Source organism: Ostrea edulis, chromosome 3 (genome assembly GCF_947568905.1).
Source record: "Ostrea edulis chromosome 3, xbOstEdul1.1, whole genome shotgun sequence".
NCBI classification, from domain to species: domain Eukaryota; kingdom Metazoa; phylum Mollusca; class Bivalvia; order Ostreida; family Ostreidae; genus Ostrea; species Ostrea edulis.
In genome coordinates this window covers 49993789-50010074 of record NC_079166.1, presented here as the reverse complement: position 1 = coordinate 50010074, position 16286 = coordinate 49993789, and the positions used below count along the sequence as shown (strand labels likewise).

Sequence of the window (16286 nt, the reverse complement as noted above, 5' to 3'; positions counted from 1 at the left end):
TCCCGTCACCAAAGGGTGATTTGTATATGTACTGAGTTTTATTGAAATTGACCCAATGGCTCTGGAGAAGATGAAAATGTGAAAAGTACAGACAAACGACAAACAAAAGGCTTTCATGCTCAGTTGAGCTATAAAGTGGTAAATCAATCTGGAAGAGTTTATTGCCGTTCAACTTTGTACAATGCTGAGGTTGGGGAGCAGGTGGTGAGACGTAGTGGATATACAAGTTCTGCATTCGGAACATACACAAGAGCATCTGAAGAACAAGAAACCGACATCTCTTATCCCCTGCACCTGTACCTAAAACCCTACATTGTATTGAAAGTGAGAGCGCTTCATTAGGATCATCCGTGACTGCTGGTACAACTAAGAGGACCGATGAACCTGACAATATCTTAAGGTTAACGTTCCTTTCCTGCATTGAAGCTATTGTTATTTACAAAGATGACAAAGACATTGACTTGTCTATCTCTTGTAATCTTATATTTACAAAATAAAAACGCCTTTCATTCAAATTCAAGTTTCTTTCAAAATAATGCATTCTTACATTTGTGTTTATGGAGACATTTTACCATCGCCATCTCCATCGTACTGGTCATCGTCCCATCGTGTTATCGAACCATGGCGGTGATGAAGCAGCAATAGGATTTCTTAGGATGACCATCATTATTTCTTTTTTAGTTGACAAACTTCATATTGCGACCACATTGTTTTACTGTGGGGTGATGTTTTTCTAAGTAATGGGGAAAATGAATATCCTTTCTCTCTTATCACACATTTATTAAACATATGTAATCAATCTATATAGTAATATTAATGTAATCAATCTACTATGTATATTTGAAATGATACAAGTTGAATTTCCCAGTACACCCGTATTCAAATTTGATTTTATATAGTCACCATGCATGGTATGAAATACATGTATTTGTGTTACTGCCATGTATGTAGAGAGAGGGCGGTCTAAATAGAACTGGTGTCCGATCCCAGTGTAATTGTACTACAATAAAATACGTTCAAACCATACCATTGGACGATTGTCCGATCGGCATTCAAATTCAAGTCTCTGAAATGACGTGATCAAAATTGAAAGAAATAATTCATGATAGAGCAATTCTCGGATCAATTTTACGCACTAAAGCGACCGGTGTAAAACCGCGCTCCGCTATCTGATGCCGCGTGATCGGCCGTGTCCGATCAGATCTGATCAGTGTCAATACTACAACGTAATCATTTCATTTCTATAATATATGTCGACTTTAATTAAAATGGTGATATTGGAAAAGGATGTACTTTTTCAGTGATCAAATGGATATGAAACTGTTACTATGGTAATGTTGATTTCAAGGAGATTACGTTTTACTTCATAATTTTACATATTGATTTTAAGGTTAATGATAGAGTGCAGTTGAGGCTTCAAGAAGGTGGGATTTTTAAACAATGGAGAACGTCAGTGCAGGAGAACAAATTAACTACAACAAATCCTTCCTGAACGGAACTGACCTCAATCTACAGATATATCTGGAGCGGAACTTGGGTCCACGACATCTGGACACTCCAACTCTAGTCATTCTGACCACTGTGTATGTAGCAATATTTCTGTCGGGAACTGTCGGCAATGTATGCACGTGCATTGTAATCGCCAGAAACCGTCACATGCACACGGCTACTAATTACTACTTGTTCAATTTATCCGTATCTGATCTGGCCACTCTGATTCTGGGTACGTATTTTATCATTACAGATCAATTCATTTTGAATTTCCGATTGTTTACAGCCCCGACTTCTTTGGAGAGAATAAAATCTTTTGAATATACATGTATTATAAATACTGTATACTAAGTTCATTTTGAATCTCTCTCTCTCTCTCTCTCTCTCTCTCTCTCTCTCTCTCTCTCTCTCTCATGTCAAATGAATTATTGTTAAATGCTCTAAAGTTCTTAAGCAATTTCCTGTGCCAGATTTGATCATAATTTGCTGAAGTATCTCTGTCAGATTTTTGCGCACATCATAGGAGCCATCGATGGATCCAGTCTTCACTAATGAATCTTATTAATTGTACAAATTCTGTGGTCGCTATACAAAACATTTTGAACTTAGTTGTAGATTATGAAGTGAATTATCTTTGATAGTACTAATATACTGTACCAATTTCAGGTCAATGCAAAGCAAGCAAATTAAATTAAACGAGCCTATTTCACAAGAGAGCGGTCTGATTGAAAACAATTACAACAACAAATATATTAACATTTAAAAAATATATGTATAAGTTGGGGTTTTTTTTTCCAGTAGACATGCAATTTACACATTTAATTGTGGTAGCGCATCATAGAAAATATGCCGTAAAGCATGCATGTACTTCTATTCTCGTTATATACTATTATTAAGAAATAAATTTCATTTTTGAAAATACATTCCATGGGCATGCACTGCTGCACTCAAAACCGTTTTCATGAAAAAGTATGCCGATGTGAACCGTCGCAGCTTATGCCTTCATGTATTTACATTCTACTTTCATTTCTGCCGGTGTGAACCGTCGCAGCGTGTGCCTTCATGTATTTACATTCTACTTTCATTTCTGCCGATGTGAACCGTCGCAGCTTATGCCTTCATGTATTTATTATGCCGATGTGAACCGTCGCAGCTTATGCCTTCATGTATTTACATTCTACTTTCATTATGCCGATGTGAACCGTCGCAGCTTATGCCTTCATGTATTTACATTCTACTTTCATTTCTGTTGGAGTTCACAGTTCAGTTCAGTTTATTTCTTTGTGCCATCTGGCACATCAGATATACAATTTTATACATAATGAAATATAAGGTGAACAACATACACATAATCAGAGCTATAGATCAGCATACACATACATATAAGTATAAAAGATAATATTTGTAATATAGGTGATTGCGTGAGAATTGTATGAAAATAAAAATAGAAGGGAAAAAAATTGTGTTAAATGAGAAAAAGAAATGGGGTGTAATTACAATTATGAATTATCTTTTCTTGTTTTCTCTACTAGGAATAAAAATTTTCCTAAGTTTCGCAATTCTTTAACATTTTGTACACTTAATAATTGAATTAATTTGAAAACGCTTGGACGTCTAAAATAATACTTTTTGATATATAAATTGCGTATTTCTTGGTATTTTGGACATTTCAAAATAAAGTGAAACTCATCCTCTACGTCTTTTAAACAGTCGTTGAATTTGTCAAGATTCATACACGCATCGCATTCCTCAACGGTACTTTGGTGTGCCAGAGTGACGACATCGCCGTCTTTTGTAATTTGAAGACGAATTGTGTAAAATGAATATGATATGGGCATACTGTAAAAATGTACCCCGCTCCAAATTTTCACATTCTGACATTTTTTGGGTAGGGTATACCGATGCATTTTCGGCAATATTCTGTGAATATTTAAAGCATCACTTACATTTTGTTACTTTAAGAGTATTACCGCCCGCCAGGAGGCGACCAGTAATTACTGCCTTCCCTAGAAAACGGTATATAAAGTTGAAATTTCTTCGTTTCCTTGCAAGTGATTGATGGAAAAATACATGATGTGAAAATTCACAATATTTTCATGGGTTGAAACGCTATTCTTTGCAACGGAGATAATTTAGTACTGATCTAATTTGCATACAACTTAACAATTTTACAAGCTTTCCAATTTAAAAAAAAAAGAATAGAAAACAGAAAGCAATCTCTTATAGAATCACATTCTTCTACGTGGTTTTCCTGCAAGCGGAGAAACAACCTCGAGACGCCTTTCCCCAGCTTGCCGGAGGAGAATTCGTGTATTGACTCTTTGATTTGATTACACTGACTAAAAGGGACTCGACATTTTAATTCTTTAAGCCAGTTTTAAGACCATTTCTATATTTTAATATATTTATTTACATATTTTTGCATGTCCATATATGATTGTAAAAACTGTTATAACACCCTCTTCCCATATTTATAGCCTGACGGTATAAGTTTTATAGTCAAAATTCTCTTTCATACTAAACTATAAAACCATGTCCTTGTGAATAGAACATGACTCATATTTTAGGTTTCAATTTCCACGCCTGAAAGACTCAATTCCTAAAAAAACTGCATTCTCGAATAATGACAATTTTATATATGTGTGCAAAAGAAAACTGCATTCACGCATTATGACAATTTTATATATGTGTGCAAAAGAAAACTGCATTCTCGCATAATGAAAATTTTATATATGTGTGTAGAAGAAAACTACGTACTTTGCACTATATTTGTATCAACTTCCACACCCGTGTTTACACGCATCTGTTTCACTGTGTCTCATCAACATTTCTTCAAAGGATTGTTTGTAAATACGGAAAGCTTTTTTAAAAAGCTGTACTTGTGTGATGATGAAAGTTTAAGTGGGTATGAGTTTGTGTGGGATTAATATATTATTATGTTCCGCAAACAAAGTTTGGGAACATATTGTTTTTACTCGGTTTCTTCTTCTTTACATTTTAAACCTTTTTAGGATGATAACGAAATTAATTATCTCTGAAAATGCATGCACCTGCATTGTATTTTTCGTATACTAACTTCGAAATCAGTCCAACTTTTTTGTTGTCCCCTGAATTCATTTGAAATCTATAACGTTGGTATATCTTGAGACCCTAGACTTGATTCTCATGGTCAAAATCACCAATCTTTACGTGCACGCACGTGTACTTCATTTTGATTGGATGATACTAAAACGTCGGTAGCTCTCCTATGTAAGTAGTAAGTAAATTGTTTATTATAGTGACATGTGTAATGATACAGTTATACAATAAATTTTACAATAAACGTAGTTTTTTTACACCCGGCCCAAAGGACCTATATGTCACTGATTAATATTTTTACAATGTTTAAACAAACACATAAATGAAGATGGAATGATATTAGAATGTCTTTTTGTGAAGTTCTGACGGATTTTAAAAGCATCAAGTATGAAGATAGCGGCTAGCCTAGGAAATATACAGAAGATATGTGAGAAGAGTGCATTATGAATAAAGGGAATGGAAAGATTTAAATTGTACAACATAAATATCTATTTAAATATGTAATAAAAATGCACGTGCATTATCTTTTGAACGTTCATTCTTTTGAAGGACCATATGTAACTATTTCGTTTTCATTTTTTGAAATTTGTGTTGTAGATGTATCTTGGTATTCATTACAACCTGTTATGGTCAAAATTACTGACCAGCACGTAAATGCACGTGTGCTGAATTCTGATTCGACAGTTTTACAATCACCATAACTTTCCTATTTATGATGCAAACATTATGAAATTCATACTGCAGGTATATGATACCAATGTATGTTGAATGACATCAAAAATGTGAGCGTGTATAAAAAGTGCATTGATTTTCGTTTATTTATTGGTACTAAAATCGCCATAACGTTCTAATTAAAGACTAAAATGAAATGCATTTTTTGCTGAAGGTTTACAATATGAATGCCTAATGAATAGTGTGAACCATAGACGTTAAATTAAATTTACGTGTGCGGGAATGCGCGTGCATTGTAATTTTTAACTTCTTTCATCAGGTATTGATCTTTAATATTTTTGAAAGACTTCAAGACTTCTAATTTTCTATTTCTCAAAATTGGCCAGAAATATTATAATTAATGCTTATCATAATAATTGAATAAGCCATCTTAGTCATTCTAGTGCACATAACTTGATATATTCAGTAATCTATAGTTTCACGAACATTGTACATGGTATTGGAGGCTATTGTTGTGACGTGTATCCCGAAATGACAATTTTTTGAACATTCAAGAACCTGATATTAAACGTCACAGTAAGAGAAAAGTATAAGATATGGGAAAGATAAACATTTCTAGAAAGCCTATATCCCGAAGAATATTATATACGGAAATCATCAATATCCCAGGCTAGGCCATTTTTCATGGTTTGTGGGTCATGTTCTTTATGTTACTGATATATTTTGGACTCTCTGCTAATAATTAGCATCACCAAAATCACTTTCACGCACGCACAAACAGATGCATTCAGTTTGGATTTTCTATTATTTGATAACCTTTAAATCTTTTGTGAACGAGAAACGTGGAATGATATTAACATCATAGGTATATACTATAAAAACTTAGAATGTGAAATGATTAGTTCTGCACAATATGGCATCACTTTTTCAATGGGGGAATTTTTCGCGAACATCCGTAACAGTCCCTATTACAAGTACATTTAGTTACATGTACAATGATAAAGAATAGAAACATATACGTTGTAAGCATTTTTGATAGTATTAATGATTCTTCACAAATATCCATTTTGTCTAATTTTGACAATGGAAACAAGGCTTGAAGTATTATTTCATCCAATCCTGATCAAATCGAGTGGTTTTGATGTACGTCCTAAGGTGCTCGGCCTCATCTAAAACAAGGACAATTTCAAATAAATCTTTATTTTTTGCAGATATTTATTTTGAATTTTCATGAAAACTCTTTGATTTAAACAGTATTTTATTATGTATAACATAATAAGGATTATGCAGCAAGCATCGCCTACATAAGCCTTCTCCTGAATGAAAACCTTTTCTTGGATAAACGTTTAAAACAAGAGATGTTTGTAAAACATATGCCCCCCATGGTGCAAAATTGAAAAGGGTTATACACAAACATTTAATTGAGAGTAGTATTATCAATTCAAAATATTGAGCAGACAATATCTTCCTATGTCAAGAGTGGATTGACCATGTGATCTAAAAATCAATAGGGGTCATCTACTCCTTATGCTGTACCAGTGTACCAAGTTTGGTGTGAATCAAGCAAATAATTCTTAAAATATAGAAGACAATATATTACCATGTCCAGTTCAGCTATTGACCTTTGACCTCAAAATCAATAGGGATCATCTTCTCCTGAAGATGTACCAGTGTACTAAGTTTGATGTCTGTCAAGCAAAAGGGTTATCAAGATATTGAGTGGACAGTATATTACTACGTCCAGTTTGACCCTTGACCTTTGACCATGTGACCTTAAAATCAATAGGGATCATCTTCATGACCTTTTGACTTGAAAAACAATAGGGGTCCTCTTCTTTTCATAACCAACCCACATATGAAATATCATTATCATCAAGTGAATGGTTCTCAAGATATTGAGCGGACAACATGTGGTCTACCGACCGACCGACCGACAGGTGCAAACCAATATGCCCCTCTTCTTTGAAGGGGGGCATAAAAACGTGTTTAATTAAATTTTCTTGAGACACAGGATTTTACGATATATTGCCATTCAGCAAAAATGCAGACGTCGCCTTTTACATTCTGCCAAGGGAAATTTTCAAACAGTAGGGTCATATCCTTAGGCACTTGTATATGTAAGAATACATATTAATAAGGAAAAATATATTTTCTTTTTTTTTTCTTTAGAGAAACAGTTTCATGATTACTGATTAGTTATATTAATATGCAAGTATGCACAGGTAGTGCAGATTCAAGGTTGTTCAAATCATAGTCCCGGGGTGTAGGATGTGGTCTCAATAAGGGATCAAATTTTTGCATCGTCTTCTCAAGACCAGCATGGTCAGGTAATGCAGATTCCAATTCATTCAAATATGGTTGGGGGGGGGGGGGGTAGGTGTAAGATGAGAGAATCCAATTCATTTAAATAATGGCCCTGGAGGGTAAGATGAGGGAATCCAAATCATTCAAATAATGGCCCTGGAGGGTAAGGTGAGGGAATAAACATGGCAGTATATGAAGAAATTAATCTACATCATTGATACACTTTACTTGTGCTCATGCAAAATTAACATTCATTACGTCAAGGAAATGAGACAAATTATTTGCGACCGTTCTTTGTCAAAATGTTTTTGTTTATGTTGATATAATTTAATTCTTATTGTATCCTTGTCTCTGATTGGTCAAATTCCAATTGAGGAACGCAGGTTATTTTTGTATAACCAATCGTATAACCTGGTTTGGTACGGGGAAACACCCCCTTGACAACCAGAAGCCGGAACTATTTTTTCTTCTCTCTCTAAATTTACATCGCAGCACTGTTTTCAGCCTTCTATGGAATAGAGAGTCAACGTGTGCAATAAGATACTTCGGTTTGATACACATACTGTTTTCTTGTCAGTTAGTATCTACTTGTACGCTAATCATCTTTCTCTGTATGGTGATCGAATAATTTTAAAATAGATTAAAACAAAGATATTATATTCGAATTAATGATTTACCAAGTAAGCATTGTCCTGTTCATTTTCAAATACATTTCTCACTGGGGAAAAGGGGGGGTGGTGTTATTTCATTGCTGATCCGCCTTTAAACAAAGCAAACAAAAAAAATCATATGTCACATTTTACCACATGACGTCAGTCACATTGACATGTGGATCGCGATTTGTCACTTGCTTACATATTTTTTTGTGTTGGGTTTACCATTAGTGACAACGTAATCGTTGCATGCAAGGGTAAGTTTTCATGTAGTAGAAATTTTCACAGAGTTAAAAGCCGCAAATTATTGCATTTTCTGATATTTGAAGACTTACTTTGGGTAGATCTAGGCCTAAACAATGCAATTTCCCGTATTTTCTTAATCTGTCGGAGATGAGCGACTTCAAAGTCGATCTCTAAAGGGCAGCTAAATACGCATTGCATGCATAGTCTACACATATTTTCCATCATGACAAACTTCACCTTCGGTACAATAATTTAATAAATAGGCTAGGCTCTGTTGAACTAAGTAAGACAAATTGACAACAAGTTAAGATGGCGACCTTCGCAGCCACATGTAGACGCTTCGTCGTTGTTGCTAAGTAAATCATTGCGCGGCTCAGTTGACTGATCCAAACCAGGTTATACTCGTATAACTTGCCCCAGAATTAAAGTCATTCCTTAAATATAATTCATATGGCCGGTGTAACATTGGATAGTGACCTGTAATGGGGTCATTTCTAACGGATACTTGAAGGTTACATACATAATGTAAAGAAACATTTTGTATATTTGGGGTCATGTTTTAAAGTTGAAATATGACCCCAGATATAACCGAGATATGGACTGTACAGAAAGCGTTTTGTACGTTTAGGGTCAATTTTCAATGTTGAAATATGAACCCTTTCTATCTGTATGGGATATGGATTGCACAAAACATTTTATATATTTGGGGGTCATTTTTCAATATTGAAATTAGTACCCCACCACTCGACCAAAATATGAACTGTCTGTACAGATTTTTTTTGTATATTTGGGACATTCTTAAGGTTGAAATATGACCCTTACTACCTTACTTAGATATGAATTGCAAAGAGACATTGTGTATATGTGGGGGTGGGGGGGGGGGGGGAGGGGTGGGGGGGGGGAGGGGTCATCGTTCAGTGTTGAAATATGACCCCACAACTTGTCCGAAATATGGACTGTACAGAAAACATTTTGCACTTTAGGGTTATTTATCAATGTTGAAATTTGGACCCACCAGAAATGATCTCTATGGGTAATTTTTTTTTATCAAGGCTCAATATTTCACGCTTGAGAGGTTTGTTAAGTTATGAATGTTCTGGGTCAACGTTGAAAATTGATCATAGATTCGTTCCCTTGGGGTCGTTTTTCAACGGGGTCAGTATTAAAATGTTACACCGACAATCGAAGGTGACCACTAATGATCACAGATCTGGGCGGTAAATCGAGATATTTTGAAAATATGGTGGCTGATGTTTGCATGCGTATTTTGGCGTATATAAAGAGAATCAAAGTACTGAAAAGCACTAAGCTGACTACATAAATTCTATCTGTAATGTTAATGAGGAGGAACAACAGGAGAAAAAGTTCATACATTATTCTTTATTTTTACATAACTAAATGATACATTTTTGTATGGAAATAACATATGGAAGGGAAACAATGTCCTGAAACTGTTAAGTATGTTGAAATATGAACTGTTAAGTATGTTGAAATATGAACTGTTAAGTATGTTGAAATATAAACTGTTAAGTATGTTGAAATATGAACTGTTAAGTATGTTGAAATATAAACTGTTAAGTATGTTGAAATATGAACTGTTAAGTATGTTGAAATATGAACTGTTAAGTATGTTGAAATATAAACTGTTAAGTATGTTGAAATATGAACTGTTAAGTATGTTGAAATATGAACTGTTAAGTATGTTGAAATATAAACTGTTAAGTATGTTGAAATATGAACTGTTAAGTATGTTGAAATATGAACTGTTAAGTATGTTGAAATATGAACTGTTAAGTATGTTGAAATATAAACTGTTAAGTATGTTGAAGTATGTTGAAATATGAACTGTTAAGTATGTTGAAATATGAACTGTTAAGTATGTTGAAATATGAACTGTTAAGTATGTTGAAATATGAACTGTTAAGTATGTTGAAATATAAACTGTTAAGTATGTTGAAATATAAAATGTTAAGTATGTTGAAATATAAAATGTTAAGTATGTTGAAATATAAACTGTTAAGTATGTTGAAATATAAAATGTTAAGTATGTTGAAATATAAAATGTTAAGTATGTTGAAATATAAACTGTTAAGTATGTTGAAATATAAAATGTTAAGTATGTTGAAATATAAAATGTTAAGTATGTTGAAATATGAACTGTTAAGTATGTTGAAATATAAAATGTTAAGTATGTTGAAATATGAACTGTTAAGTATGTTGAAATATGAACTGTTAAGTATGTTGAAATATAAAATGTTAAGTATTTGAAATATGAACTGTTAAGTATGTTGAAATATGAACTGTTAAGTATGTTGAAATATAAAATGTTAAGTATGTTGAAATATGAACTGTTAAGTATGTTGAAATATGAACTGTTAAGTATGTTGAAATATAAAATGTTAAGTATGTTGAAATATGAACTGTTAAGTATGTTGAAATATGAACTGTATATGACGTTGGTAAACACAGTAGTCATTATACTAATTTTGGCCCCACCCGGGAACTAAAACCCTACCCCTGGGATCATGAAATTTACAATGTGGTAAAGGGCTATCCCGCTCCTTTTAAATATCTATTTAGTCTGGATTTCGGTATCACACAATAGCATAAAGTAGATGCTATTGAAATGTTTTACACATAAACACTATATTCCAAGTTTGGCCCCACCTGTAGTCAGAATCTCTAGACAGAAGATATGAAATTTACAAATTTGGTAAAGGTCTTCCTGCTATACATGACTATGTAATTGATTTTCCTAACAGATGTGAGGTTGTAGAGAAGATTTTTTAAATTTGGTGAACTTTTGGCAGTGTTTGAAAATTTGAAAAGAATTTTAATGGTATCGGAAGTTAAAAGTGTTCTATTGTTAACGCACGACGGATGCTGAACAAATGCAACAGAAATGAATGGAAACTTCACAACTACATATCTAATAAATGACTAACTACTGTGTTCTAGTTTAATATTGCATGTACAAAATATTTTAGAATACAACTAAAATGACATTAATCTATAGTTTGATACTTGTCAAGCAAGGAAGGAAAAAAGAAACAAACAACTGAACAAAAATAAAAAATACATATATTACTTACATATTCCAAGTAGCAAGTGCCACACATATTCATGTAAAAACACACCAACATAATAGAGATGGACTCTGAAACACTTTACACCTTTTCCAGGAATCATTTAGATGTCCATAAAAATGCATCTGTATGACTCGTACGATGGCTGTTCGATATGTAATGTGTATTGTACCACAGCGCGATAATGCTTTGCACGATTTCGTGGATGATGATACTCTTGAATAGCTCTATTCAATACCTTTCCAACGGTATAAACACGAGCCTTCAGCTTCACATTGTCATTTCAATAGAGCCAGTCGTTGGCCACTGTTGTAAAAAGAGAAAAAAATTCTGACTGGCACAGGGATGCAGCAAAATCTGGCCGACCTGTGACTGCAACAGGTAAGGCAAATGTCTCAAAAGTCAGGGAAATAATTGAAAATGATGGCAGATACACAATTCGTGATATTGTCAAAGCTGTTGGTTTATCGCTATCGCGGTTGCATTTCATTTTGAAGCGTATTTTGAAAGTACGAAAGATTTCTGCCAGATGGATACCGCGAACAAAAACGTGTACGAGTACAAACCGCTAAGCAATTGCTCAAAATGTTTCCCAAATTCAATCAAAGACAATTTGCTAACATTGTTAACATTTCGAACCAGTAAGAAAAATCATTATTATTATTATTTTATTCATTTATAAAGCGCAAAATTACCTATCGTTTCTATGCGCTGTACAATGTTTGGAAATGTTTGTGGCTAACTAAACACGGTAGAAGGCCTGTAGTTGCCAAAAGAACCATAAGCACAAAGAAGGTTCTCTATTGCATATTCTTCTCATGTGATGGTATAGCCGTACAAATTCCGGTGCCGATGGGCAAAAGTGTTACAGGATAGTATTACTGAGATGTATACTAAAAAAGCTCAAGAAATATTATCATAAACGACGTCCTGTGTCAGGATTTAGACATGTTCGTCTACTTCATGATAATGCTCCATCACATACATCTGAACATGTGAAGGAATTTTTGAAGTCGGAGAAGGTTACCGTCTTGCCACACCCACCATACTCTCCAGATCTAGCCCCATGCGACTTTTTCCTTTTTCCGAAACTTAAAAAGTTCTTATTTAGTAGTCGTTACAAGTCCCGACAAGCCCTTGGCTCAGCCATCAGTCAATGCCTCAGAGGTCTACCTAAATCAGCGTACCGTGACGCATTTTAGAAATGGATTCAGAGACTGAAATTATGTATTTCAAAGCGCGGAGAATACTTTGAAGGGATGTAATGTTCATTTCACTATTTGAATGAAAGGTAAAGATAACGAACAGTGATCAATCTCATAACGCCTACAAGCAATACAAAATAGATAGTTGGGTAAACACGGACCCATGGAAACACCAGAGGTGGGATCAGGTGCCTAGGAGGAATCGAATGCTTTTGAGATATCGAACACTAGATATTACATATCGAACAGCCCTCGTACTACTGAGTTCAATACAAAATTACCGATAGCAATTAAGATATGAAAGTAGAATTAATTTTTTGTAATCAAATATGAGGTTGATTTCAATTCAACATCAGGTTGGCGAGAATGTGAATCCAAACAAACTAGGAAGTTATTGAAAAAGAGATGGCCATTATACATGTGCAAAAAGTGAATGCTGATTTTAAACAAGAGTGGAATACTTCAATCTTCTTCAAGTTTCATAAAAATATGAATGATAATACATGTATAACTTCAAAACTGACATAATAAAAGAGACTAACATATATGTACACGGATTTACTAACATGCACTGTAGTGATTGCTTGTGATATGTAATTTCAAAAAAAGAAAAAGAGTACTTATCAACATGTGTGTATTAGAATTTCTCACATTTTCTTAAAATGAAGCTTTAGTAGTTTCACATTTCATGATTTCAGTCACATTACACACGAATATCTTGTACAAGTTTTAATTTGCCACATTTTCTATATATATTAGACTTATCACAAATTCTCATAAAATTCAAATATTTTTCTCAAATTATGTTTCAAGTTTCTACTTTGAATCTCACATTTATTGCAACACGTATGTTCTGACATTTCAAGAAATTCTTTAAAATATTTCAAAACTCCTCAACATACGGTGGTTAAAGTTCCTCGGTAAATCTCAAACTTGTCCTTGTTGTTATTTTAACAGGTTCCCGCATTTCCTCAATACACATACTTTGTCATAAAGATGCTAAAATTTAGTAAACACTTAAAATATTTCAGTCAAGCAATATATGCCATATTTTTTCTTCAATTTTTCAATATCTTGGATTATTTCTCAAACTTGTCAACAGTTAATTATTTCATTACGGCGAAATTAACATAAGCTGCGTGACCGAGTGGTTTAGAGCATCGCGCTCAAAATCACACGGCCTCTCACCTCTGTCGTCGCGGGTTCAAATCCCGCTCGCGCAGGTAAGTGAGAAAGTTTCCCAGTTTACTTTCGGAAGGTCGGTGGTCTCATCCCAGGTACATTGTATCTGTTCCCAGGTACATTGTATCTGGGTTCTCTCTTCCTCCAATAAATACTAGAGTGTGGCGGAAAACATCAATCAATCCCTTTGCTTTATTCTCAAACAAATTACCTACCGAATGCATAATTGTGAAATAATTATAAAAATGCAATTATTCGCTATTTTGCCTCGGATTAACAACTTTTTTTTGTAATATTCTCCGCGGTCAGCAATACACTCGGGTCATCAGAACAGCCGACCTCAATATGACAACAAATTAACGTACATAGAACATGTAACAGCCGACCTCAATATGACAACAAATTAACGTACATAGAACATGTAATGATAAATCTGTAAATCATAATAAACGACGCTACTTTCCATTCTGATAAAAATGGCTATTTGATAAAACATAGACTCCGGTTTTTCAAATAAAAAACCTCATACTTGGAATTCAATTTAATCTTCTCTTTTAGTGGTCCCGTGGGGATCCGGGTTAGAATAGGTCCTCAGTAAGGGTTGCTTGTCGTAAAAGTCGACTAAATAGAGCGGTCCTGCTCAAAGGCCGTAAGCGCCGAGCATAGGCCTGAATTTTGCAGCCCTTCACCGGTAATGGTGACATCTCCATATGAGTGAAATATTCTCGGGAGGGACGTTAAACAATATACAGTTGATATACAATATGCAAAGTGAGCCGCTCTGTGGTATTATCTCGATTCACTAGAGCGTAACATGAAACCTGGGGCCAGTTTCACAAAAACTATCTTACGACTAAGATCTGTCTTAAGACCAAAATTTGTCATAAGATCCATCATAGCTGTTTCACAAAACTATCATATCTTAGATAATCTTAAGATTGTTAAAAATCTTAAGGTAGTACTCTACATCGTCATAATGGCTGACTTCCTTTAAAAACATGGATGAAAAAATCGATATCAGCAATATTTGACTTTTCCTTTTCCATTTAAATACCTAGCCGAGTAGCTCAGTAGGTTGGCACATTGACTGCTGAACTGTAGGTCGCGGGTTCTAGTCCAGCAGGGGTTTTAAATTTTTTTCCAGATTACCTTCTACTAAAACTGTATTTTTTGACAAAATAAAGTAAATTTGAACATTTTCAACTTCAAAATACTGTTGTACATGTCCTCCACTTTTCATCTACATCAAATTTCTCTGGTGTAGCATACCTCCTTAAGACATCCAGATACTTGTCTTAAGTCTCTACTGAACTATGCTTTGGTAAGAGATAGGTAGGTTATTAGGAGGGAACGTGGATTCAGGGACATGAACAATCTATTAGACTATATGGGGGATGTGGACATCTTTGAGTAGCTTCGCATACCGCGACATTTAATCTTTATGATGAACTCAATATTCGTTTAGAATATCCCACAGCTAACTTTTCCCTGTTTAGGCATGTCCACTTTTTCTTCATTTCTTCCCCCGACCGGACATATTAATCTGTTGAATTTACAGCATTTACTCTAGAAATTACTTCTCCCCAAGTTTCCTTCATAACATTGGAACTGTAATTCTCTTTTAAAATCTTTCTTTTCTCCACCTCGTCAAACAATACTGATATTTTAGCAACTTAAAAGTTTGGACATCGTTTCATAGACATCTTAAGGTGGCTCACTACACCCAGAAATAGTTTCTCAAATCAGTATGAATTGATTTAATTATAAACGATATGATAATATACAATAAGTATATACGCCAAAAAGGCAAAAATATACAAATCTGAATAAAAACATGATTTTCAAAAAAATTCTTTCAACACATATGAATAAAAGATTCTAGGGGATTTGAACTCGAGATCTGCGGTTCACCAGCCCAATGCTTTAACCACTGAGCTACGATAATAGACAAACAAAGCGATCGATACAAATAATATCACACAACATAAAAATCGCCATCTTGTGACGTGGTGTCATACAGAGTATAAGCTTTAGTGTAGTGAGCTACCTTAAATCTTTTGACACCGATTTGTCTGAGTGCATGCACACGCGGACTTCGTAGCCGCTGTGTGGTCACCGGCAATTAAACGTATTCGAATACCATTCATTTATTGGTTGTAGGCACAAAAGCAGTGTTGGCTGAATCTCTTTCTTCACGTTTTTATGTTTTGGTTAGTTTTCGTACGATTTCCATTCAGCTATTGGCTCTTTCACATATGAAGAATAATTTACTATCACCATTTATTAACGTTATTTATTTTGTTTTAAATTTTGTCCCCAATATGGAAACCAACGTGCAAATTAGTGCTTCATTAAAAAAAAAAATCATC

At 34.3% G+C, this 16286-nt stretch overlaps 1 protein-coding gene across 1 annotated transcript in view; it reads left to right on the top strand.

Moving 5' to 3' along the window:
• Positions 1-1286: 1286 nt before the first annotated feature.
• The window catches only part of LOC125676026 (neuropeptides capa receptor-like), a 49764-nt gene continuing 34764 nt past the window's right edge, over positions 1287-16286 (top strand). Inside the window, exon 1 of the mRNA XM_048913918.2 lies at positions 1287-1723. Coding sequence (XP_048769875.2) covers positions 1441-1723 — 283 coding nt within the window. The 5' untranslated portion in view covers positions 1287-1440. The remainder of the gene's footprint in view (positions 1724-16286) is intronic.